The 24,788-nt window shown below is 52.9% G+C and overlaps 2 protein-coding genes across 24 annotated transcripts in view; one reads left to right on the top strand and one right to left on the bottom strand.

Annotated features, from left to right (window-relative positions):
• ANGPTL2 (angiopoietin like 2) overlaps nt 1-24,608 on the bottom strand; it is a 33,944-nt gene extending 9,336 nt beyond the window's left edge. Inside the window, exons 1-2 of the mRNA XM_032635825.1 lie at nt 24,120-24,608; nt 10,354-11,219 (exon numbers count right to left, since the gene is read on the bottom strand). Coding sequence (XP_032491716.1) covers nt 10,354-11,170 — 817 coding nt within the window. The 5' untranslated portion in view covers nt 11,171-11,219; nt 24,120-24,608. The remainder of the gene's footprint in view (nt 1-10,353; nt 11,220-24,119) is intronic.
• RALGPS1 (Ral GEF with PH domain and SH3 binding motif 1) overlaps nt 1-24,788 on the top strand; it is a 283,690-nt gene that overhangs the window by 165,918 nt on the left and 92,984 nt on the right. The window lies entirely within an intron of this gene.

Here is a 24,788-nt window from a genome sequence, read left to right as displayed (position 1 = left end):
TAAATGATGGATGAAAATCAGTCAGAAAAATACTTGGTGTTTTTCACAAGTTGGCAGCAGTAAAATGATAAAGCAGCAGAAAACGGCAGCAGTAAGATTATCACGCGGCTCCATTAAAACGGCTGAGTCAAAACATCCTCCTCTGATGAGAAATCTGTACCTGTTACGTATACACAACGTCATTGTTGCGGGGTCGGCCGAGGTGTCAGACATTGACTCAGGAATCTGTGCAAGAAGCGTTTGTGTGCTGGGGGCAGGACCCCGAACTTGGAATCAGGAGCCCTTAGCTCAAAGCTTGGTGGCCGCATCTCCTCACAGTGTGACTTTGGGCAGGCCCTTACTAAGCCTCCATCTCTTCTGTAAACAGACGGAAAGAGCCCTACCTGTTCTGAGGGTCTCCTGAACACAGCACCCCTCACGAGGCTGACCAGGGCAGGTGCCAGAGAGGGTTCTTTTTTTCTTTCCTTTGATAGATGAAAGCTGGTAGTTTTGAAGCTGTCCACTCCCCGCCATCCCCTAGCCCCAAACAAGCGACTGTATTTGCTTTCGGATTTCCAAGACTAAGTATAAGATTATTTACTGATGGATGTTTTCCATAAAGGCATATTGTGGAAGTCAGAACTTCAGCAGAGAGGGCCACAAAGACTAATGGGAGTGAAGAATGGAAACCTTTTTTTTTGTCAGTGAGGCTGCATCTTCTGTGGAGCAGTGCGGAGTACCCGGCAGTGTTTCGCTTGGCGCTCCTTCTGAAAGGGTAGCCCTGCCCGGAGCACCGGGCCAGCACTAACTCAGCGGCACCAAGGCTGTGAGTGCAGGGAGCGTCCCGACCTCATCTCTGCGAAGAATATATTTACACTGTCAGCGGAGCTGCAGCCAGAACGTTCCACGTGAAGGAAAGCGCAGCTGCCATGGCCGAGGCGAGTCTGTGTGGTTCCCTAGAGGAGCAGCACAGGCTGTGGAAGGCACATAGGCCCTGCAGTCAGGAGGCCTTGGGGAGAAGGGACATCGGCAGTGGGAACACAGAGTTTACAGATCTTGGGCCCCCAGACCCCAATGTCTGGTGAGCGTCGGAGGCGATCGGGTTTGGGGGCCTAAGTCCCCTCCCTGCTCCCTTCCTCCTCACTGGGGTTCCTGACAGAGGAATCTGGCACACAGGGTCCCTCACCTCCCGGGAAGCCAGAAGCCACTTACTGCTGGCTGCTCTGGGGCTCAATACCCTCAGTGTAGGGCCTGCTGGTAAAGCCAAGTTGGAGCCTGCAGCCAGCCCAGACCTACGGGTAACTTCCTAGTTCCAGTGTCCTCCCTGTGGGTCTGAGGCAGACCACTTTCGGCCTGATGCCCACCCAAGCCCCAGTGGAGAAATGGGCTCACCAACTGCATCAATTTTCAGTGCAGTCACCCCTCCACTAGGGAAGTGCGGCCCCATGAATATCTGACCAGGCCTGTTGGCCGCGGCCAGGAGCTGAGAAGTGGGTAGACATCGGGCCTGTGTGGGCCAGAGCGATGCCTCTTCTCCCTGCTGCGCCTGAGCCATGGGGAGAGGGGCAGAGTCCTTCCCGGCCGTCAGCTGGGCTAGACCACGCAGCCGGCCAGCAGCCTGACAGGCCTCTCTACCCCCTAAGCCCACGTCTCCAGACTTGACCACCTGAGGCCACACAGAGGACCCTGTGGCCTGCGGGAGAGGTTCTGGGGTGTTTAGTCCGTATGTGGGCACTGCAGAGAGGCTTCTGTGATGTCACCAGGAAGCACTGCTCTTATGTGAGAACCGTGTGCTGCTTCCTGTTCTCATGGATGGTCTGCCTCTAACAAGTCTTTTGGCCACTCCCTGAACCAGTTTTCTAACAGGAGAAATGACTAGTTGTGTTGAAATTGGATTTTCTGACCCAAATGAATAATCTGAGCACCAGGGCACATGTCCACTGCTTAGGTGTGAGTCCCACCCCGGCCAGCACGAGGACCTGCCAGGCGTCCCGGGTGAGGCAGGACAGCCGAAACCCAGTGTGGGGGGCAAGGAGCAATCACGTGTGCTGCTCGAGTCTCATGCATCCAGACAGCTGGGGAAATCATATTTTGGTTGTGAACATGTATATTCTATGTCACTCACCACTTTTCAGTGAACCAGAGCACAAAACAATAACCTAACACAGGAACAGACGGTCCATTCCCAAAGCCGTCTCAGTCAAGTTCCTGCAGCGCCCCAGCAGTGACATTCTAAGTATCGTTTCTGGTCCTTCTGGGGAGAGTCCAGACGCTCATGCCTGCTGTTCAGGCCCTCTAAGTCCTCGGACAACGAGCACACTGCCTGGGGCTGACAAGCTTTTCAGGAGTTTATGAAAAGTATTTGAGGCCTAAAAAAATTTGTTAGCTAAAAAATATGAAAAGAAAACTGCAAAGTCAAAATTTGTAAGTATATAATTAAATTTCTACAAAGTGTAACATTTTGTCGAATTCATTAATTGTTCAATTTAGTCTCCATAAAAAATGTTATTACTTTTGAAAACAATTTGTAGGTTACACTTTTCTCACTTCACAAGAATTCCTGAACATGCCTGATGTTTGCCGAGAAGCCAGAGCCGACCATAAATTGTGCTGCACTTAGCCAAGTAATTTCAAACACAAACTTACTAAAGATCCTTTCAAAAATTTTACAGTAAAAGTTATGTTAGATGTGCGAGGTGGGTGTATTTCAACGCACTTGGTACATCCTGAGGCATCCCCAAGTAAGAGCCCCTTGGGCCCACGAAGAGCTTGCAGGGGTCCTGTTTCTGCCTGTTTGACCTCAGGATAAACAGATATTACAGTATTGGTTCCCAGAGAACACTTTCAAAAGCACTGTGCCCACTCCTGGGTTTCCACCAGTACCCTTGGGCAGGGGGAGAGACAGAGACTTTAAAGCGATTTTAAAAAGAAAAGAGGTCAGACTGGGAGGGGCTCTGGGGGGGCTCCCTGGGTGCAGAGGTGAGCAGTTCCCTAGGGCTCCCTGGACTGGTGGGGTGAAGCCCTGGGCTCCCCGGTCGTAGTGATGGGACTGAGTGGAGCTGGTCTGCGGGCACGTGATGGAGGAGCTCACCAGACCCACGACTGCGCCCCGCAGATCGCGGACGGGGCGGTCATTCCTATGGTTGGCCAACCCGTTCACCCTTCTCAAGAAAGGGAATCAGCTTATGGGCTCGTTCTGAGAGAACCTGTGTTGGCTTTCATTGATCACCTCTAACTTTTCCAAATGCTCACACATCCCTCTTCATAATCTTTTCTATAATTTCACTGGGGTTTGACCACATGCCAACTGGTATGCAATTTCTAGTATGTCATCCTTTTTCTCTTTCTGAACACAGGACGTTTGCCCAGCACCAGGCCTGATCTTCATGATTTCTTGATGATAGTGGCAGTGGTTGTGAGAGCACATCTGCCTGCCCTCAGCCCTCCTCGTCCCCTCCTCCAGGAAACCTGCCTCAACCCCAGAAGAGCTACTCAATCCTTCTCAGGGTTCCCATAGGGCCTTACATATCTATCTTTACTGGAATATAGTAAGAGTGATGACTGCCTCGGATCCAGAGCCTTTCACATGCCAGGTGCTTTACACAATTTTATTTCAGCCTCACAAGCCCCTGGGCAGAGTGATCACACGGCTGGGAAGCAGAGGACGTGGGGTTAGAACTGGCTCTGCCTCCCACGCCCTGGTTCTTTCCACTGTACTGTGCTGTGGCTGTCACATGTATTGGGATTGTGGGGGTCTGTCTCCCCACCAGGCTGTGGGCTTCTCCGGGGCAGAAGCCTTCTCGGGGCAGTGACCATGGGTTGACCCTCCCAGTCTAGTGCCAAGAGTCACCTGGCGCCTCCCGTGCCTTCCTCCGTCTCCCGTCTTCCCACCACCGTGAGCTGCGTTCCCTTTGTCATCTTCATTCTGTTCTTTCCAGTTTGAGAATCAATAATAATAAGTCCATCTGGAAACAGGGATTCCCACAACAAAGGATAATTAGCATCCAGACCAAACCTTGAGAAAGGAAACCTGTTACCCGGGGAAGCCCGGACAGTCTGTAGCAGAAAGCCTGCACGTTATTCCCGGGGTAGGCCCAGATGGTTGGATTTTCTGTTCTTTTCGATGGCACTCTAACACACCACCTAAGATATCTCAGCATTTGGAAATTTTTAAAAAACTGTTATATTTGTCACTTAAGCTTAAAACTTTCCTAGTGAAATTTCTCTCTGTATGTATAGTAATTTTAACTTAAATTATTTAAAAAATCCATGAAGGGAAAATCATTTATTCATTTGAAGAAATGACATAAAAGCACTCCAGGCCCTACAGCTCCACTGGCTCCGCTCGAGATGCAGGGCCAGGATCCAATATGCCCTTCGTCCAGAGTCATCTCAGGGGCAGCTGAAGTGCTGCTGAGGTGGAAGGGGCTGTCTCAGTGTTCCCGGGGCAGTCTCTGTGGCCTCCCTCCCTCCTTGCTGCTGACTGAGGTCACTGAGAAGTGGGCTGTGTTACTTTTACAATAGTACGTGACGCACTGCGCCTGACAGACCTGGCAACCTTGTCTTAGACACTGCAGTAGGATGCTCACTTAATGCTGCTTGCTTTATCATTTTTTCTGGGGGAGTATCTCAGGGTTATGATACAGTTCACAGCATCAATTCACCACAGCAGTCCATTCGTGTGACCAGTGAGCTGGCCACAGAGGCCTGAGCGCCAGGATTTTCTAGATTACGTTCATTTTGCCAAATTGTTGGGATTTCCAGGCCGCGGGATGCCAGCTCACCACTCGTAACAATAACAAGCTGGTGGTTTATCTCCCGGGGCTGTAAATAGCCTGAGCATTTAGCCGAATGTCCTCCCTGCAAAGTCCCTGAGTAATAGAGGGAGAGCTGCTGCACTCCAGAGCACCCAGGAGGAGAGAAGAGAAAGCAAAGCCAGGAGGAAGATGCCCCAAGTCGAGCTCAAGGGGCTTTTGTTTAGGAAGGAGCTAGCAAAGAATGTTCTTTGAAATATCACTTGATTATGTAGTTTGTAATGAGTTTGGAAGTCTTATTTTGTTCAACAATAACATTCTAGAAACGTGACAGCAGAGCACAGTGAAAACAGCACAGGCTCTGGAGGCAAGAGAGCCAGATTGGGTTTTCCCCACAGGCCCTGTGACCGTAAAGGCCGAGTGCTTGGTGGCTGTAGTCACCCTCACCGTCCTCACAATGCCCTTCTCCAACCCTCCGCCGGGCCTCAGGCGCATGTGGGACCAGCAGGGCTCACCTGGACAGACCATCGCTTGACCTCCAGAAGGAATGGAAGCCACGCGTGATCTATCTCGTTCTCTATTTTAGACCACAGTCTAATGTACATATTCCCTACCTCATAATGGGAAATAAAATATAAGGGAAGAAATCCATCTAGGAAAACAATCTTCTTAAAGTTGCCTGTGCCTCCCTGGCCATGGACCGTCTGTTGTGAGGGATGGGTGGTTTCTGTGTGTTATCTGTGAAGCAGCGTGGTTGACACCTAATGTGGCCCCAAGAGCAGATCATAGCTACTGATTTTTATATATTTAGGGTTAACATATTTAAAGAAATCAGGACTTCAGACTTAGCTATACATTAAAATGCTGAGTTGGGATTCCCTGGTTGCTCAGTGGTTGAGAGTCCACCTGCCGATGCAGGGGACACGGGTCCATGCCCCGGTCTGGGAAGATCCCACATGCCGCAGAGCGGCTGGGCCTGTGAGCCATGGCCACTGAGCCTGCGCGTCCGGAGTCTGTGCTCTGCAATGGGAGAGGCCCGCGTACCGGAAAAAAAAAAAATGCTGAGTAGAAGTAATTCCAGACAATTTGTCCATATATGATACAAATGAAATATCAGATTTATTGGGAGCTTCGGTTGGGTCCATTTACTGGAAGTCAGGTGCATGTTACGTTTTCTGTGGGAGAGCTCTGTTGTTTTAGAAACTCCGTAGTATGAGGCTAACTTAATTCTATTTTCTTTATCTTATTTTCACAGTAATGATGTCTTTGTTATCAGAACCTTAAGAGTTCTAATAACAAACCTAACAAATCTACCAGATCTTTTACGAGGAGCTGCCTGGAACCTGGTACATGAAATAGTGATGGAGAGTCAGGTCCCAGGCAGCTGGCACCTGGGGTCAAGTCAAGCATTTATAGAGTGATTTTTACACCAGTTGCCCCCTAGCCTTTCCATGGGAATGTGTAGTATCCCAGAGTGGCTAAGACACCCTTGGGTTTGAGCCTTGGCTGAGCCACTTACTTGCTGTGTAATCTTAGCTAAGTCACTTAACCTCTCTGAACCTTAATATCCTGGAAGTTACAAGTCCAGGGACCAGTGTTGGCTCTGTCACTGACAGACTCTGGGACAAGAAGGCTATGCCAGGGGATCCGAGAGGCCTCTAACAAGCTCTAATATTTTATGATTTTATGGTCCCCTCTTTATCCACTGAGAAAACAAACTGAGCTGATTATGTTTTTCTCAGGAGAGAAAACAGCTAGAAATGTCTACTCCTTTTGGTTTCTAAAGATTCATTTCAGACAAGGCCTCACTGTGGCAGCTGGTGGTCACACTGCCTTTTCTTCTCTGGTCAGTCCCTAGGATGGCGCCGTGGCAGGAGGGCTGGCATGTGCACGGCGGTGCCTGGGCTGCGCTGAGGAGTAGTGTCCTGGGCCTCCCAGAGCCACCTTGAGAGCAGGCTCTAGCCGAGGCTCCGTGCTGTCCTCTCCTTGGCCTCTTAGAAAGTGACCCCTGCAGCCTTCCTCTTTAGCAGACCTGATTGACGTGCATGCACAGGGCACCCAGGTGGAGGAGGAGGTTGGGGACGTGTAAGCGTGAGGAAGAATGGACAGGAGGAGGGAGGGCGGCAGCCACGGGACCCCCCAGGGGAGAGGGCCACAGGAGGGGCCATTTGGCCCAGGCCTTATCACAAGCATCGCCCTAATGGAAATGCCCTTAGGTCTGGCCAGACCTGAGAGAGACGGGACAAAACCCAAGTGAGACGCCAGGGAAGCCGGGAGCTGCCTGGGCCTCCGTCACTCAGGCTCTCAGAGGCCTGGGCCTGGCCTGGGGCCAGCCTGTTACTGTCTGGCTGGGAACAAGCTGGTGAGCGCAGCTTCAGATAAGGGGCATGGATCCCTCAGTCCCCTGGGCAAAGGCGTGTTGCAGGCTGAGCGGCCCGGACAATGAGGAAAAGAGTAGGTGGCTCTGAGGTTGCGGAATGAAAGATTTAGGAGCTGCCAAGGCTTGAGTGCAGAGGTGTTTAATTGCAGAAGTGTCTCTGGCTGAGCGATGTCCCCAGAGCAAAGAATCTGTTGGGCCAGAGCACAGAGGAAGGTTTTGTCTTCCAAGACCAGAACCTGCCCCCTAAGTTCTCAGAACAGGCCTGATAAGAGCTCTCTGCCGATTGGCTGAGAGTGACCATCTGCCTTTTCCTCCTGTCCTGGTCCAACACCAGGAAAGGGCAGGGCCTCCCAGCCTCTCTCCAGGCTCTGCCCGCCCCTTCAGCTTCTGTAGCCAGGTGCTCAGTCTCGGCAGGGAATGCCTCATGTGGGGAGTGCAGTGGTCAGATGAGTCACAAGGAATCAGTTACTGACAATCAGTACCAACATTTGGGAAGGCTTTGCTTAAAAAAAAAAAAAAAAAAGGTAAATTATTGTGCATTCAGATTACCTCTGTAATAAAATCACTGCCATTCCCTCCATGCAGGTGTGCTTCCTTAAGTGGGAGAGAAAGGGGTTGGTTGCACGCAGGAGCCTTGGAATGCAGACAGTCCAGGCTGAATTATGCACGTGAAGAAGCAGGAGAGCCAAACGACTTGAGGTGCTAGGATTAGGGCCACGCCCCTGGGTCTTTGCACGGACTCATCTCCACTGGGGACCCACTAGTAACTCAATTGCCCAACTCCCAAGTCCACCTGGTAAACTCTTACAGATCCTTCACTCTTACGTCCCCACCTCCTTCCAACTTGTCCCTTCTACTGCAGGCAGACTCAGTCATGCCACCTTAATAGATGTAGTGCCTGTAGGCGGGCACTTAGCACCCCGTGGTGTTACCATAGTGACTGCACAGCCCATGATTTTCACTGCATTCCTGATTTCAGGTACTTTGTTATGTTGGTCCCATAAGTTCTCACACCATTCTGGAAGTTTTGGCTTTGACAGGTGTTCTCTCTCAGAGAAATCCTTTGTCAGACCTGATGTGCTGATTTTAGGGTCTAGAACTGGTGGGCACTGGATAGGTCCCAGTGCATTCATGAATCTGCCGTCTCCCCCAGACTAAGTTCCTGGAGGTTAGGACTGTCGTTTTCACAAGCCCCCAAGTCCAGCACTGTGATTGGCAAAGAGTAGGGGCTCAGCTATTGTTGGCTGCCCCACATGATGTATATCACATGCCTGATTGCATTGAGTTTCCACGGCAACCCTGTGATGGTATGACTCTTCTCCCCATTTTATAGAGGAAAAATTAAGGCTCAGAAGAGCTAAATAACTTTCTTATGAGCGAACAGCTAATAAGAGGTAGAGCCTGGCTGCAAACTTAGGTCTTTATTCCTACACTATGTATCCACCAGCTTAGTTCAAGCTCAGGAATGTCCTGGAATTGTTGAGTCAGAAACCAGAGATGCTTAAGCAAGAGGAGATCTATTGCCTAACTATTGAGGTCAGCCTGCCTCATGTCAGAATTATATCATTCAGCTGAGCCTTCATTTGGTGCCATGGGCACGTTTTACCCTCTGGGTGTTCTATCAGGATGTATTAGCACACTCTGCCCTCTCTTTTGGAACTCCCTGTTTAAAATAGACATGTGTACAGATGAACCAGTCATCAGCTGTAGAAAGCGAGAGCTAAAAATGGTCTGTTTTTTACATTTCAATCTCCTGTTTCAAGATGAAGAGACCAAGACCAAAGGAAACTCATAGCTACCATGTATTGAAACTTACCATGGGCCCAGAACTGTGCTAACCACATGTTGTGCAGTATTTCATTTAATCCTCAGGTAGGCACTATTTTAATCCATCCTCTATTAATAGGTGGGGAAACTGAGGCTCTGAGGGGCTCTGAGGGGCAAAGTGACTTGCCTAATGTCCCAGAGCTAATCAGTGGGGGAATCAGAATTTGAACCCAGGTCAGTCTGCTCCAGAGCACAAGTCCTCAACCTGCACACCCAGTAGAGGGCTTGGCTGCGAGGAAAGATGCTCTGCCCTGCACCTGGCTACCCCCACAGACCTGCAAACAGCGCCGCCCTTGTCTTTTGCGTGGGCCACCCTCGTGCACTCAGGTTCAGCCTTCTCTGGAATTAGCAAGAAACTGCTCTTCCCAGTACTGGTGTTTATTTTCAGAAGTGTGAAATAAATGTAAAACAGGATATTTTCAGTAAAAATATCTCTGACTTGAAGCAGATACATGGTTACTTTTTTGCAAAGACGAACGTAGTCCTCATACGACAGCCCATTTGTAAGGCACACAAGGTCCTGGTTGAATGAGAGACTGAGCTTCAGGGGGCTGGGTTCATGCTCCCCCCGGAGTGAGGATTCCCAGAGTCCTCGGGCACAGAGGAGTCAGCCCCAGCTTTAAAGTGAAAAGGCCTGAATTCAGACTCAGCCTGAGGATCCTAAGCCTGTGAGCAAGTCACTCATCCTCTCAGTTAACCTTCCATAAGGAGCTGCAGGGGTTAATGATGTAATCATATACGTGAAAGCGCCCGGCGCCAGTATCTGGGTCAAGCTTCAAAACCTACCAGCAGCCCCATTCCTCCCGCATGATAATATTTTGAGAATTACCATATTTATTTAAGATGAAACATGTATTTAAGAGTGTATGGAATCATCACTGAAAATTCTAGATGCATCCGACGCTAGGAAATGTGTGGGCTTTAGAAAGTACTCCTTCCTCCCCCGCAGCCCCTCCCTACAGTGTGTTCATCATACTTCTGCTGTGATAACACTTTCTTTTCCTCTGGTCTGTTGTTTCTTCCGTGAGCATTTACTAAATGCCAGTTCTGTGCCAGGCACAGTACGAGAGCTTGCAGGAGAGACATCCTACCTGCCAACACAGAGCACCTCTCGCAGAGCCCAGAAGACTCAGGCCTGGGTTTTTTTTCCTATCAGAAGCCAGAAAACACTTGTTGTCTTCTGAGATTTCCCTGTCTCCTGGTTCTACCTTGGAGCATCCACCTGAGGAATATCCCTCTCTCACCCCACCGGCTCCTGCGGCTTGGCCCAAGGGACCGCTGGGGGATTGATCGCGCAAGCCTTTGGCCCGGCTTCAACTTGCCGCGGCTCTTCCCCTACTTGTGGTCACAGCCAAGGGAAGCCTGGTGCCCGGCCCTGAGGCCCAGATGTTGCAGGTTCCCGGAAGGACTTACCCGACGGCTTGTCTGTGGAGGATGGGAGGCTAGTGAGGGTGGGCATGGTGGGCAGAGGGGGCGGCAGCACCTTCAGGTTCTGGTCGCTCTGGATCTCGTTGGTGGAGATCTGGTTGATGATGCGGTTGTAGGGGGGCGGCTGGTAGACGCGGGGCGGGGCGGCGGGGGGCGGCTGGGGCACGGGCCGGGCGGCGGGCACCCGCTGGCAGTGCTCCTCCAGCTGCGCGATGATCTCTGACTGGTTGTGGGCCAGCGTGGCCAGGTGCTGGTACTTGTGCTCCAGGTCCTTGTACTTGCTGGCCAGCTGCAGCATGTCAGCCGTCTGGTTGAGGATCCTGTTCTCCAGCTGGGAGAGCTCGAGCGCATTGTCCCGCTTGCGGATGATCTCGTGCAGGAGCTGCATGTAGAGCTGCGTGACCCGCGAGTTCATGTTGCGGCTTTCCTTGCGCAGCAGCTTCACCTCGCTCACGATGCCGCCGTCCACCTCCACGAGCTGCTGCAGCGTCTCGATCTGCCGCTTCTGCTTGAGCAGCTCGTTGTTGAGCAGCTCCAGCTCCTGCTTGTGCACCCGGTTCTCCAGGAGCACCTCGGGCTCCTTGGAGTTGACACAGATGGCGCCCGTAACCCGCTGCTGGGGAACGATGAAGGTGTAGGTGCACTTGTCCGAGGACTCGCCGGCCCGCTTGTACCTGTTCAGGTAGATGAACTCGCTGGGCGAGCCCTCCTCTGTGCCCTCAAAGCCCTCCTTCTGGCCCACAGCCGCTCCCAGGGCAGCCAGCAGTCCCAGCCACCAGCACGTCACGCACAGTGGCCTCATGGTCCTTGCAAAGTGGGGGTTCTTCTTTGAGAGCAGAGACTATGAAACCCTGAAAGTAAACAGAAGGGGAGACTCAGTAAGGGTCCTGTCACTGCCAGCGGCCTGTGCCATAAGTGAGCTCAGCCTTCTCATCGGGCAGATGTTTCCAAAAACACAGCTTCAGGAAGCAGCCCTTCCGGGAGCCACAGAAGGAGACAGGCAGGCCCGGCAGAGGTAGGAAGGAAACAGGAGGGGACTGGGCATCTGAAGGCAGCAGGCCGAGGCCCCGCCGCTCCTGGAGCCTGAGAACCACACGAGGGCAGCTTGAAGCTGGGGGGGGGAGGCAGAGGAAGGGTTGTCCCATCTCCCTCCTCCTCTGCCTCACACTCCTCAGACCATTTAGCCTCCCCCTGGACGTGCCCTTTGTAACACCCATCACCGTTGAGATGAATCTGAATTCTGTGTGATCTCTTCATGGATCTACGCTCCATAAAGGCCGGTGCTGTGTCTGTTTCCATCCTGTATCCCCAGGATGCTGCACTAAGCAAGCTTTCTGCAATATTTGTTAAATGAATGATTTGCTAGACATAGTGTGGATGTGTTCAGTTTGTAATGAACAGTGTCAATGGAAGGACGTGTCTAGTCATGTGGCTTTGGCCTGTGTGTTAGCCAAGCTACAGAGCCCAAACAGGAGCAAACAACTCTTCTAAATCCAGATATTTCCAGCAGCCAGTAACTGCACGGTCCCCATCACTGCAAACACGATTAAGCCAGGTGGGAGCAGAAAACAGACATGTGTCTCCAGATTTGTTTCAGTTCTATTCTGACCACTTGTTCCTTCCCCAGATATCCATTGAGCATCTGTGGTATGCCAGACGGTGTGCTGGCTGCTGGAGAGGCAGCTGCAAACGGGACAGGGCCAGCCCCTGCCCTCACGGGGCTTACCCATCGTTACACAGCCCCTAAGTGCCGTGAGGCAGAAGTAGCGTATGCAGTGGAAGGGTAGAACAGGGACCTGACCTAACCAGAGGGGCCAGGAAAGCTTCTCTGAGAAAGTGACCTTTATGCTGACCCTGGAGTGTTGAGTAGGAGTGAGCCAGGCCAAGAGGGAGGGGACAGGCGTGCATAGATCGCTCCTCTCGCCTACTCAAGGACGTGGCTCCAGCAGCTCTCCCCCAGCTCTCCGGCATGATCACATTTTTTCTACAGTCATGCTGTTATTTCTTTCAACTTAAAGAAAATCCTCTCTTGACCTCACATCCCTTCTCCAGCTACTGTTCCATTGCTGTGCTCCCCTTTTTAGCAAAACCCTCTGAAGAGTTGCCCACGCCCACTGTTTCCAGAAAGTCTGTCTCCTCCTGTTCTCTCTTGAGCCCGTTCCCATCAGGCCTGGCCCCGTCCCCTCCGTTCAAGTGTCCTAGACAGGATCGCCAGGGCCTCACTTGCCAGACCAGATGGCCAGTTCCTGGTCCTCACTGATACTTTGCCTCTCAGCACCCGGGGGACACGGCAGATCACTCCCTCCTTGGACTTCCTTCCCCAAACACCACCCTTTCTTCCTGTCTCACTGGCTACTCCTCAGTCTCCTTGCTGGTTCATCCCCAACCCTGTCCTGGGCGGGGAGGGGTTGGCAGAGCTCAGTCCTCAGACATCTTCTGTACCTTGGTGATCTCATCCATTCTAGCCTGGGCCTCACCCTGAGTCCAGACTCATATATCCAACTGCCTCTTCGACATTTCTGCTCAACTACTACTGCTGCCACTGCTGCCACGCATCTCAACCGTAACTCATCTGGAAATGAACTCCTGGGGTTCCCCACATCTCCATCCCAGCCTGTTCATCCCAGTTTTTTCCTGCGTTAGCAAGTGGCAACTCTGTTCTTCTGATTGCTCAGGCCAACAAACTTGAAGTCATCCTTGACTCCTTTCTTCCCGTCATACCCCACATCTAATTCACCACCAAATTATAATAGCAATATCCTGGGACTGTTCCCAGGATCCTACTGCTTCTCCCCACCTCCCCTGGTACAGCCCACCTTCACCTCTCGCCTGGACCTGACTGCTCTCCCTGCTCCTGCACTTGCCCATTACAGCATCTCCTCAGCCCAGCAGCCAGAGTGAACCTTGTAAAAAAGTCAAATCAGGTCACTCTTCTACTCAAAATCCTCTGGTGACTCCTCGTCTTGGAGAAGAAGCTATGGGTCTCTAAGGCCCCCCGCTCTGGCCCCACTCCCTCCCTGACCTCATCTCGCACTTGCTCCAGCCATGCTGGCTTCCTGGGCGTTCCTCAAGCGCACCGATGGCGTGGGGCCTTTGCACTTGACCTGGCCTAGAACACTCTCGGCCCCTTCCGTGTTGCACACCCCCCCCGCCCCCCGCTTTCAGGTCTTTGCTGAAATATCACCTTCCCAGTGAGGCCTTCCTGCTTACTTAAAATTGTGACCTCGCCACCTTCCCCCTCCAGAGTCCTTGTCACCATCAGGCATGTAGTGTCTCCCTTCCAACCCCCGAGAGAGGAAGCTCCGTGAGGGCAGGGGGCTTGTCTGTTTTGGTCACTCCTCACCCATAGTGCCTAGCACAGGGCCTGGAATATGTAGGAGCTCAGTGAATATTTATGGACTGAATGAAAAGACACAGCCACCAACAGTTGCCGTGAAGTGGGGAGTGCTACGAGAAGGGGTGTAGCAGGCGGGGCCGGGGAGCCCCAGGCAAGTGACTGCCTGAGGGCGTGGGCGTGTATTACATTTATTACTACCATCCCTAACATCCACTTAGTGAGTGCCCACTGTGTACCTGACCCTGCACTCAACATTTTGCAAGGGTTTTTTCTACTTTATTGAATTCTCACAATGGCTTCTTGGTAGATACTGTTGTTATTTCCGTTTTAGTTTTTTGTTGTTGTTATTTGTTTTTTGTTTGTTTGTTTGTTTGGCCACCATGCGCAGCATGTGGGATGTTAGTTCCCCGACCAGGGATCGAACCCACACCCTGTGCAGTGGAAGCACAGAGTCTTAACCACTGGACCGCCAGGGAGTTCCCTCCATTTTGCGGATGAGGAAGCTGAGACTCAGCGAGGCTAAGTGACTTGCCTAAAATCACACAGCTAGAAGGTGGCAGAACCAGGACTCAGCCCTGGCCTGATGTACTCAAACCTTCAAACTCTTAATGACTACACAGAAATGTTCTTAATCTGGTTTCTAGTAATAAGGTATTAGCATCAAGACTTTCTGTTTTCACATTAATTTACCCTAAAATAACAACCATGCCACAGAACCTGAAGGTTTTGTCTTCCCCAGACCCCTCTGGGGGCTTCTCTGGTGGGCAGCCTGGACAGCAGGAAGTTACAGAACAGACCCCGTGCTCTCCAGGGCCACACTGAGCTGCTTTCCACTTGAATGAGGAAGCCCCAGCTTGGTTCCGAAGGCCAGCTCAGGCCTTTCAGGCCAGGCAGAGAAAGGTGTTTGGAGCCTCTGGTGCGGGTCAGACTATGAGGTTAGGGCTGCGGTGACGTTAGTGTAAACCTTGCTGAGTTTGTGACCGTTTGCCTGGTTTCCAGCGCACTTTTAGCTGCTCCTGAGCCGGCGGCCACACCCAACCCACACCAATGGGGAGGAGTCCCCCTCCTGGCCTGGGCGGGCCTGCTGGCGCTGCCTTCCCACAGGCCGCTCACCTGCCTCTCCATGCTGCTGTGATGCTGATTGCGGATGCCGGCGAGGGCTCCACCTTGGCCAAGTTACTGCCACAGGACCAGGAAGGCAACTTGGCTTCAGGCCTCGAGACCTGGCATGGTGGCACTGTTTACTACTGAGTTCTGTCCCTTCCCAAGTGTGGGCTCTCACAGCTTCCCAGGCAAAGTTCTGTGCCCTTGGGCTTGAGATCCTGAAGGTTGAGCCTCTTCTGTGAAGTGGGGTGATCCAACCCACCTTGCACAGTAGCTAAGGACTGTGGAAGTGCTTCCAAAGCCAGAGGTGGGGATGGCATGATAGCAGCATGAGAGCACCAGCAAAGCTGACTGGTGGTGAGGAGTGCTGACCACATTCCGGCAGTGTGTCCAGCACATGTACCATCTCCTTGATCCTACCACCCGCCCCGAGGAGATACCAGGACTAACTCTCCCATTTGACAGCCGAGGGCCTTGTTCCATGTCACAGAGCTGGGCCTGCCCAGGAGTTCTGTCTAGCCTCACCTCCCACCCTGAAGGAGCCCGCTGGTTGGACTAGTCCTGGCTGTCATGGGGTCCCCTAGCATCTCACACAGCGCTGGGCACAGAGCGGGGAGGCACCAGACGTGCAAACGCAATCAGAAACTGTGCAATCTTTAAAGAGCATTTCTTGTAGCTGTTCAATTAAAAAGAGAACGAAACTTGACGGTTAACACTCGTACAGCTTTTTAGGTTCACGAGGCCCTATACATACGCATTATCTATGTAATCACCACGACCTTCAGGGCCGGTTAGTAGTATTATGCCCATTTTGAGGGTGAGGAAACTGAAGCTCAAGAGGGTGTCAGGTAATGTGCTCAAGGTTGCATTGCTGCTGGTGGGACCAGTCATGAAGCCACATGATTTTGGGTCTTACTGTCACATTTCTGTGGGGTCTGGGCTTGGCGGGAGTGACTTGGAGCCAATCGGGTTACAAGAAGGAAGGGAAGGAACAGGGCACTGTGCTAGGTGCCTGACATACACTGTCCCAGGGAATCCAGCAAGGTTGGTATTCCCCCCAGTTTATAAATGGGGGCACCAAAACCCAGACAGGCTAAGTGACTTGCCCAGGAGCACATGGCAGACAAGAGCCAGAGCCGACTCAGCCTAGAGCTGGGGTCAGCCTGACACCAAGGGCTGTGCTCTTTGTGCTGCCTTTGGCCTTGGCGTAATTTATTTTCCTTAAAGGTTCCAACCCCCTCCTCAGTTTTTTGCAAGTTTGGCAGTTCTTAATGGACAGTAATGAGTTTGTTTACTTTTGCTCTCTTGATATTTCCTCAACTAATTGCATCCCAAGAGAAACAACTCCCCAGCATTCCAGCCATCTTAGGCCTGGAGAAGAACTCAACTCCAATCAAAGAGGTGCTCCTCAGTTTCTTCCTATGACCAACAAAGAAAAGCAAATCCAACTGTTTTCCTTGGCTTCAAAGTGAAAATGAAAATGATTCTTGAAATTGCTTTTCCACATTGTATTGTGAGGAGTTTCCATTATGCACGGGTTTCCCTCCCCACAACTGGGGCTGGTGCGACTGAGCCATATAATGGGCTCTGCACACTGGGAGGCCACTTCCCCAGGGTCTGGGTCCCACCCAGTCTCCAGTGGGCAGCTCTAGGTGTCCCTGTTTGGCCGGCTGTGGTGGGACCCCACACCGCCTGTCCATGTCCCTCTCAGCACTGCAGCCCCGCAGCCCAGGTGAGGGGCCACTTTGTGGGAAGAATCGTTTTCATAAGACAGAGCTGTGTGTCCTGCCCTGTGGCAGAAGCTGCTTTCCCGGGGTCATCTTGTGAGTTCTCACCCCAAAGGGTAGGAATAAGAAAATTTCAAATACTGAAAAAAATAGTAACTACAACCAATTATCACCATGATTCAAGCACTTTATAAACATTATCTCACTTCATCCTCCCAACAGCCCTGGGAGGGAAGCCGTTATTTCAGGGTTGCCCTGCGTGGTGGCCCAGGTTGTGCGCTATGCAACCCTAGGGAGCACAAGTCACATTCACAGTCTTTGTAGTTTTGTATATTTAAATCACAGCAATATTCTGATTCCCACACAGATGCTTTTAAGGCTAACGGCAGAGCTGACAGTTGTCCCCATTGCAAGTGAGCAAACTATTGAGATTCAAAGTCCATGAGTCATTTTGCCCAAAGTTACCAGCTTAACTAAGTAGCAGTTGGTAACAGAACCCCAGGATATATACCATGCTGCATGTATGGAAGTGACAGGAAAACTCAAAGGAGATTGTTCTCTGACAACTGCCCCCGCTCCAAAGCAGGGGGAGAACAGGAGAGCTCTTGCAACCCCCGGGACTGCTGGCCCTGAATTAAATCCAGCTCCCAGGATGGTGTTTCATCATTAGTCCACGTTGTAGTCCTGTCTGGGGGCTCACAGAGCCCATCCCTCCCTCCCCAGTCAGCCCTGCCCCATCATTCTGTGATCACAGATGAAAGCCAGGTATGAGTCCAGGCCAGAGGCACTGCAGGAGGCCTGGGCCCCTTTCAAGGCAGCAAGGGAATCTGGAACTGCCACCTGACCCCAGTGTGCCCGACGGGCCCCTGACAGGAAGCTAGGAACTTGAGCTGCACTTGAGTGAGTTTGATGGAACCGAGCATGAATCGTGATGTTAAACCAACATCAGGACAGAAAGAAAAAATCAAAACTTTGAAGTTGACAAACAGTTTTTCCTGCCAAAGCTGGTTGAGATGTATGATGTGCAGTTAGGTGGTACCAAACCAATTGGTAATCCAGGATGAGGGAGGGATCCAGATAAAGGAAAATTCCAGAAGAAATGGCCCTAGAGGGCCCAGCTGACCACATGACCAATAGGATAGATAATAACAGCTACCATTTGTTTGTTGTGAACTTACTGTGTGCTCAGCCACGCTCTATCTCATTGGCGCTTACAACCCTATGAATAGGGGACCATGCATGCTGGTTGGCCCCAGTTAAGACCTATTATCTTATTAATTATTGACAGCACCCTGTTTTATTCTCAAAAGTGTCCTGATTGAGTAACAAACTATTTGGTCTCCTTACCTAGGAGAAAGGTATTATTATCTGTATTTGCAGTAGAGGAAACCCAGGTCCAGAAAGGTTAGGTCACTTGCCTAAGGTCCCTTGGAGTAAATATCGGGACTGGGATTCAGCTGTCGACTGCAAGGTCCATGTCCTCACCTCCATCAAGAGAATCTCTCCAACCAGTATGAGTAAAAGGTGCCTGTCGGTTTGCTTAATGGCCAAGATGCAGATTACTTCTTAGTCACTCTTGACTGACAAAGTAGAAATAGCTTTCAGGTCAGCACAAGGGTGAGTCTTGTTGGATGCTAGAAACAGTTCTTGATTATCCAAGTGGTGAGACCCCAAAATGGACATCTAGGATGAGCAGTGGTGTCCTCACCTTAGAAACCCTGGAGAAGGAACTGTGCATCACTTGTCCTGGTGATTCACAGCCAGCCTGGAGGCCAGGGAGGGAATAGCCACATCTCCAACTGCCATCCCTTCCCAGCCTAGGATTCTGTGAATCATCCCCACCAAAAGTCAGTGTGGGTACCCAGGGAGTCTGGAGCTGATTCCCAGACCCTGCCAGTTCAACTCTAATAAGACCTTCGAATGAGCCGTTTGTCCAGCCAGCCAGCCTTCCATCCACTTAGCCTTCCCAGCCAGCCCGCCATTGTGTATTGCTGCATCCTGGGTCCAGCCCTGTCGTGGGTTCTGGGAACACAGGCGTGAACCAGAGCAGCAGGTAGGTAGGATCAGACGGATTTGCCTGGAAGAGTGGCAGTGGAGGGTCGAATCTGCCTGATGCTCCTGCCACTGGTGTGTTGCTGGCTCCAGGGCAGGGCTGAGTTCATGGAGGAGGCAGGTTTGTGGTCATACTGTGAGCTTATGGGGCAAGAGGGGATGTGGTTAGGCGGCGGGAGCTGGTTGCCTTTGCCAGGGGGACGAGGGTGCTGCTGTTCCTTTTCCACGGTACATTATTTGGGAACCATTTTGAGGTGGTCCCAAAGCCTGTGCACTGAGCCCTCCGTGCCAGGAGCCTCAGCCAACAGAGCAGAGGCAGGAGAGTCTGCAGAAGCCATTTCTGAGCCCGGCTCCTGCGTTGGCTGCTGCATTTCCGGCAGTGCCTCCTGTGCTCTGGAGCCCTGGAACTGGGGGAGCCTCAGACGGGAGAGAACAGCTAGGGACTGGGTGGACAGCACTGTCCCAGGGCAGCTTCCTGGGAAATCCGGACCTTGCCTGGAGCTGCTCTTCTGAGCCAGGCTGAGTGGTTGGCACCATGGCCACCTCAGCCTGTTGGCAGGGCCTATCCCCTGAGCACTGGGACAACCATTTTGTGCCTACCTCACTGATCCCAGCAATTCTGTAAGGCAGGGGCTATGATTATCCCCATTTCACAGATGAAGAAACAGAGGTAAGGATGAAGTCTTGCCCAGGCCTCAGAGCTACCAAGTGGTGGAGCTAGGCTTGGAACCAGGTTTGTGGATTCCATAGCCAGCCTTCTTACCCTGGCCTCCCTGCCCTCAGCTGCTCTCTCCCCTGCACTCTGCGCTGCTTGCAGCTCCAGGCCTATCTCTCTAAGACACACATCTGGTCTTGTCGGTGTCCTGCTGAAAGACAGAGCCTGTGTTGTCATGCCTCCCTGCATCTGCACGTGCTGTTCTTTTTGCCTCGTCACCTTCCCTGTGTCCTGCCTGATGCACGCCTGCCTTCCTTGCTAAGTTGACCTTCTCAGTGAAGCTGGCTGTTCACAGGGAGGGCCCCCTCCCTTCTCCCTCCTCCAGCTCCCAGAAGCAGCTGGGGCTGCTTCCATCACAGCCCCCAAGATACAGCATGTCTGGTTCTCTACCCCAGACTGCAAGCTTCTTAAAAGCGGGGTCAGGGCGGTTCCCCCTCTGAATACCCAAGAGCTAGGATGGCACCTGGGTTACTAAATAGGAATTCAGGGACTTCATTCATTGAACATATTTCCTGAGCATTTCCTCTGTGCCAGCCACTCTGCTGGGGGCTGGAGATAGAGCAGGAGCAAGGTAGATGCCTGCCCTCCGGGGGCCACAGTGTCTGGGTCTGAGGCTCCCTCCCTCCCTCCTTCCTTCCCTCCTTCGTTCATTCATTCAGATCCTTTCTCTCCCTGTCCTTAGTGGGTATTGGAGGTCTAGCAGTGACTGAGAGATCCCACCTTTCCCTCATGGGGGCTGGGGTGGGTCCATCTTGGGCAGGACTTCGGTCGTTCCTGGAGCTGGGTGGGTCCTCAGGCATCTCTCAGAGATAAGAACAGAGTTCATTCTGGGCTTTTCTGAGGTGGTCTTGGGCATGCCTTTCTGGAGGGACTAGGCAGCAGCGGGAGGCAGAGGCTCTGGGCTGCTGGCCCTAAGACAGGCTGGTTTCACCAGAGAATCCACCTAACACAATAGCTTGATTGGAGAGGCCTGGCTCCCCCCCACCCAGCACGTTAACATGTCTGTGATCAGAATGTGTCTTAAAACTGATGTGTACGTGGAACGGGACACTGTAACATTTTAACTCCCCTCCCAGGGCTGTTATTAAGTCAGTTCATACGGCTTATGGTCGTTGTGTCGGAATGTGGTTTTGTCATAGAAACTACCCTCAGAATGTGGTTCTGATGTGACCCATCTATCACCACAAACTCCTAGCTGCTAGTGGCTGAATAACCCTTCTATTTGGGGTGTTTCACATAAATTCGCAGAAAAGAAATGCTATTCAATGGATTGATTCATTCTTGAGATTCCTGCAGTGTGTTTGTCCGGGATGGCAGTGGGCTGGGGTGGAATGGGCCCAGATCTGGACTTGGATCCTTGCTTTTTGGCCCGCTAGTGGAGAGACCTTGGCAGAGGTGCTGCACCCGCTGGCCCTCAGTTCCCTCTTCTGTAAAATGGGGACAGCGCCACGCATCTCACAGTTCCCTCTTAGTGCCACACGCCTCCTCCTTACAGGTCTCCCACTGTTGTGCGTTTGTGTGATTATTAGATTCACCTTCTCCCTCTTCCCACTGGGCTGTGGGCGTCGTGAAGCAGAACGCCTCCCCCATCTGACTGCTGTCAATTGAGACCAGTTTGGACAAAGTGGGCTGTGACTCAGAGAGAGGCCAGAAGCTGAATGTACTTGCCTTGGGCGGGGCTGCTGCCTGTTCTGTTTGTTCTGCTGTAGCTGCCAGTTGCGGCTCCGGATCTCTTCTCCGGAATTGCTCAAGTGTGGCCGGTGTAGGCCTTGAAGACCTGAGCTCAGGTACTGCAGCCCTTGGAGTCTCCAAGTTAGGAACGTGGGAGACACACCAGTGGTATCTCAGGCACATAGATGACTGCTGGCCCGAGGCTCTGCCCCACTGAGCTGGTGCAGAGTTCCATGGAGCTGCCGGGGGGCGGCAGCCGTAACAGAGCACCAGCTGCGCAGAGTTCTGAGCTAAGACAGCCTGGCTTGGAATCCAGTTCCACCTCTCATTGACTGTGCTACCGCAGGCGTGCTGTGTAGCTGTGCTGAGGCTTGGTTGTAAGAGGGGTGGCGGTGAGGCCTGTACTGTCTCAGAGGTAGGCTTCTATGGCATAAGCGGGTAAGCACGTGGCTTTCAGATGGGATGGTGCGGCGTCTCTAGGACACCAACTGAAACAGACTTGACTGCGAGACACCTTGAACAGGGCATTGGAGTGAGGCAGGGAAAGGCGTGGACTTTGGAGCCATACTGACTAGCGTTCACATCCCACAGAATCACCAACGGTGTGACCTTGGGCAGGTTGCTTAACTTCTCTGAGCCTTTGTTTTCTCATCTGTAAAATGTGATGCTAAAACTGGAACCTGCCTCCTAAGGTTGTAGCGAGGATGAAGTGAGATACTCCATGTGGCTTACTTAGCACAGTGGTACTTAATAAATCACTGTGTGATGGAGAAATGGCTTAGCTGCTCTGCCCATGAAAGTGCAGGAGTACCGTGCAGTCCCTTCCTGGGCCATGTGCTTCACACATTTTTGTCTGCCTTTACTGAATAATAATTAAACTAATTTGTGTTAGGCAGGCCTGTGAGGTCAGTCAGAGTCTCTGCTTGGCCTGGGCTGCCCGGAGAGCATAGTGAGCCACCGTGGTTCCCGGGTGGAGCCAGGAAACCTGCAGCCTCCGCAGCCCCAGAGGCCTTGTGCTAGAGAAGCATATATTTAATGTCAGCCTTTCCAAATGCTTCCAAGAGTTCAGGGACCTCTGGGGCCACAGGAGAGAAGCTACTGTCTGGGGCTAAGATGCATCAGTGTTGGCTGGTATGAAATCCACCAGACTTGGCCATTTATCTTGTGGCCAGACTTGGGTGATGAGGGTGGGGTTTGGGGGAGGGGTCCCTGCCTCACCCTCTGCAACCCCAGGACAGGCCTGGCATTGGTCCTCCCGCTTTGTGGACCTCCTGCAGCACGGTGGTAGCTTGCTTTCCTCCCTGCTGGTTCTGGTGAGCGGACCAGCAGGCAGGGGAGTAGTGCTGTGTGAGGGGTAGGATGTTTTTACTGTAAGGCTGGTATCAGATGCACCCGAGGTCCTTTTGTCGGTGCACCTGCACTCCTCCTTCGTGTGGACTTCTAGGATCTGGATGTGCTGCAGTTGCCCCAGACATAAAGCCCCCCTCCTCGGGCTCCTGGGAGGATCCCCAGCGTGGGTGGCAGTAGTGGTCATAGCACTGGCTCAGCCTGGTGGGATTTCCTGACAACCCCAGCAGAATGTATCCAGGATAGGGAATCTGGGTCTCTGCTCTTCTCTCTCTGCAATTCTGATTGTTATGGCTCATAATACTCAGTGACTAATGTTTTCTGAGGCTTTGCCACACACCAGGTACCGTGCTAAGGCCTTCCCGGTCATGATCCCACACGCTCCTCCTAGAAAGCAACGGAGCGTGGTTCAGAGTGCTGGGTTCAAGTGCTGGTGCTGGCATTTACCAACCATGTGGCCTTGGGCACAACACTTAACCTCTGTGCCTCAGTTTCCTCACATGTGAAATGGTGATGACTAACAGTACCTGTGTTATAGGGTGGTTGTGAGGACTCTACCTCTTGGTAAGTGCAATGTAAGTGTTAGTTGTTACCAAGAGATGGGCATTACTGTTATCCCATTTTACAGGTAAGGAAACAGGCTTAGAGAGGCTAAATGATCTGCAAGCGTCGCTTAGCTCATAAGTAGAAGAGCTAGGATTTGAGCCTAGCTTGTGCGTACTACTCACTCTGTCTCAATTTGGAAAAATACATGTGGGGAGCATTTGGCCGGCTTCGGAAGTGGCATTCTCAACTTTCCTCAGAGCCCCGGTGAAAGGGGATCCTTTTCTAAGTAACCGAACTGCCCTCTGGGAGCTCTCGTAATCCCACAGCAGAGGCAACAGCTGACCCGTGACACACATATCACAGGAGGAGAAGGGAGGGATCAGTGAAGAATTTCTGTTTGGAAATGTTATCTAACGAGTGCTTTCAAGGGACTCAGAATGCAGAGCCTGTACCGTCCCCCTGCCGGGTGCCGGGGAAGCCTCATCCTTCCCTGTGTCCTGGCCAGGCCACGTACAGCCTGCTGGAGACCTGGGGCTCCGTCCCGTCCCATCCCGTCCCGTCCTGTGCGAGGAGGGACCAGACGTCCTCGGACCCGCCGGGAAACCAGGGCAGCGCTGTGCCCCGAGTCACAGCGGCAGGAACCTCTGGCTGATGTGTCCCTCCTGGCTCTGGACCCCTCTGCTCCTCTCCTCCCCGGCTGAGGGCATGAGTACAGGCTGCTCAGTGCCAGGGAACTTTCTGAACGAGGGCTCCCGGCTCTCGCAGGACAGTGTTTGCTTTTGCTTTTGCCTCAGCAGAGTCTCCAGCCAGGGTGCATAGGAACCCAAAACTGAAAGACAACTTCCGGAGTCCTCGGGCTAGCCCTGCGTCCGTGACTCCATCGGCCCGCTGGCCCCTCAAGGGCACCCGTCCACACAAGCTTATGCTCGCGCACACACCCCGGCTGCGGAGCCCTGCCCAGGAGCCGCCTGCCTTCACCCCAAAGGCTCTTTGTCTGAAGGAGAGTGGGGCTTACTGATGGAGCCCTCGAAACCCCAGCCATGACCTCACGCCCCCAGAACTCCACCCTCTACCCAGGTGTCCACAGGTCCCGTCCCAGCAGATGCCTTGTTTGGCTCCAAGCGAAAGCAGGAGGGCCCAGCTGCGAGCATCGCGTTCCCCGGCTGGAGGGGTCAGTGTTCTTGAGCCCAGAGACCCAGAGCCAGCTGCTGCCTCTCGCCCCTGTCCCTCGGTGCCACAGTCGGGCTCTTACCTCTTCCCTCCTGCCTGGCTCCCGGGGCAGCTCTCACATGCTTAACCTCGGCCGTCAGCGGGGCAGCCTGGCCATGGCCTCCCTGAGTCGCAGGCTGGACCGGCCGCAGAGCAGCCCTGCCTCACTGGCCTCTGCTCGCTCCGCTCTGCCTCCACAGCGGGGGCTCCGGCCAGGGATGGGGCGGGGGCTGGCCCGGGGTCCCGCCGGGTGGCTCACGACCTGCCTTCTCTCGCGGGGGCCGGCAGCTGCCCCAGTGCCATGCTCTGCAGGTCCGGAGCTCAGGCGGCACTGCTTAGGGCGCGGGGTCCATCCTCAGGCCGTCTGCGGCAGCCTCATTTGAACTCCCAACTCCTTTGTGGAGCCTTTACATGCTGCCGGAGGAAACTGTGAGCACAGCCTGACCCTGGTTGGCTGCAGGCACTTCTCTCCACCCACCAGTGCAAGAGGATCCCCCAGGCCCCAGAAAGGCTCAGGGCCTCCCCTCAGCCCCAGACAGAGGCGGGCCGCCCGGTGATGTCACACTAGCTCCAGCCCCAGCTGGCCTGGCCCCTCCCGCCCCAGCCTGCTTTGGCGGCTTCGTCGGGGCCCCCTCCTTCCTTGGCACGAGCAGCCAGGCCAGCTCTGCTCCCTGGCCCAACGGCTCCCCAAAGCCCGGGCAGCCCCGGGTGC

The sequence above is a fragment of the Phocoena sinus genome, chromosome 6 (genome assembly GCF_008692025.1).
Source record: "Phocoena sinus isolate mPhoSin1 chromosome 6, mPhoSin1.pri, whole genome shotgun sequence".
NCBI classification, from domain to species: Eukaryota; Metazoa; Chordata; class Mammalia; order Artiodactyla; family Phocoenidae; genus Phocoena; species Phocoena sinus.
The sequence above is the reverse complement of the archived record's forward strand: the minus strand, read 5'-3'. Positions and strand labels throughout refer to the sequence as shown.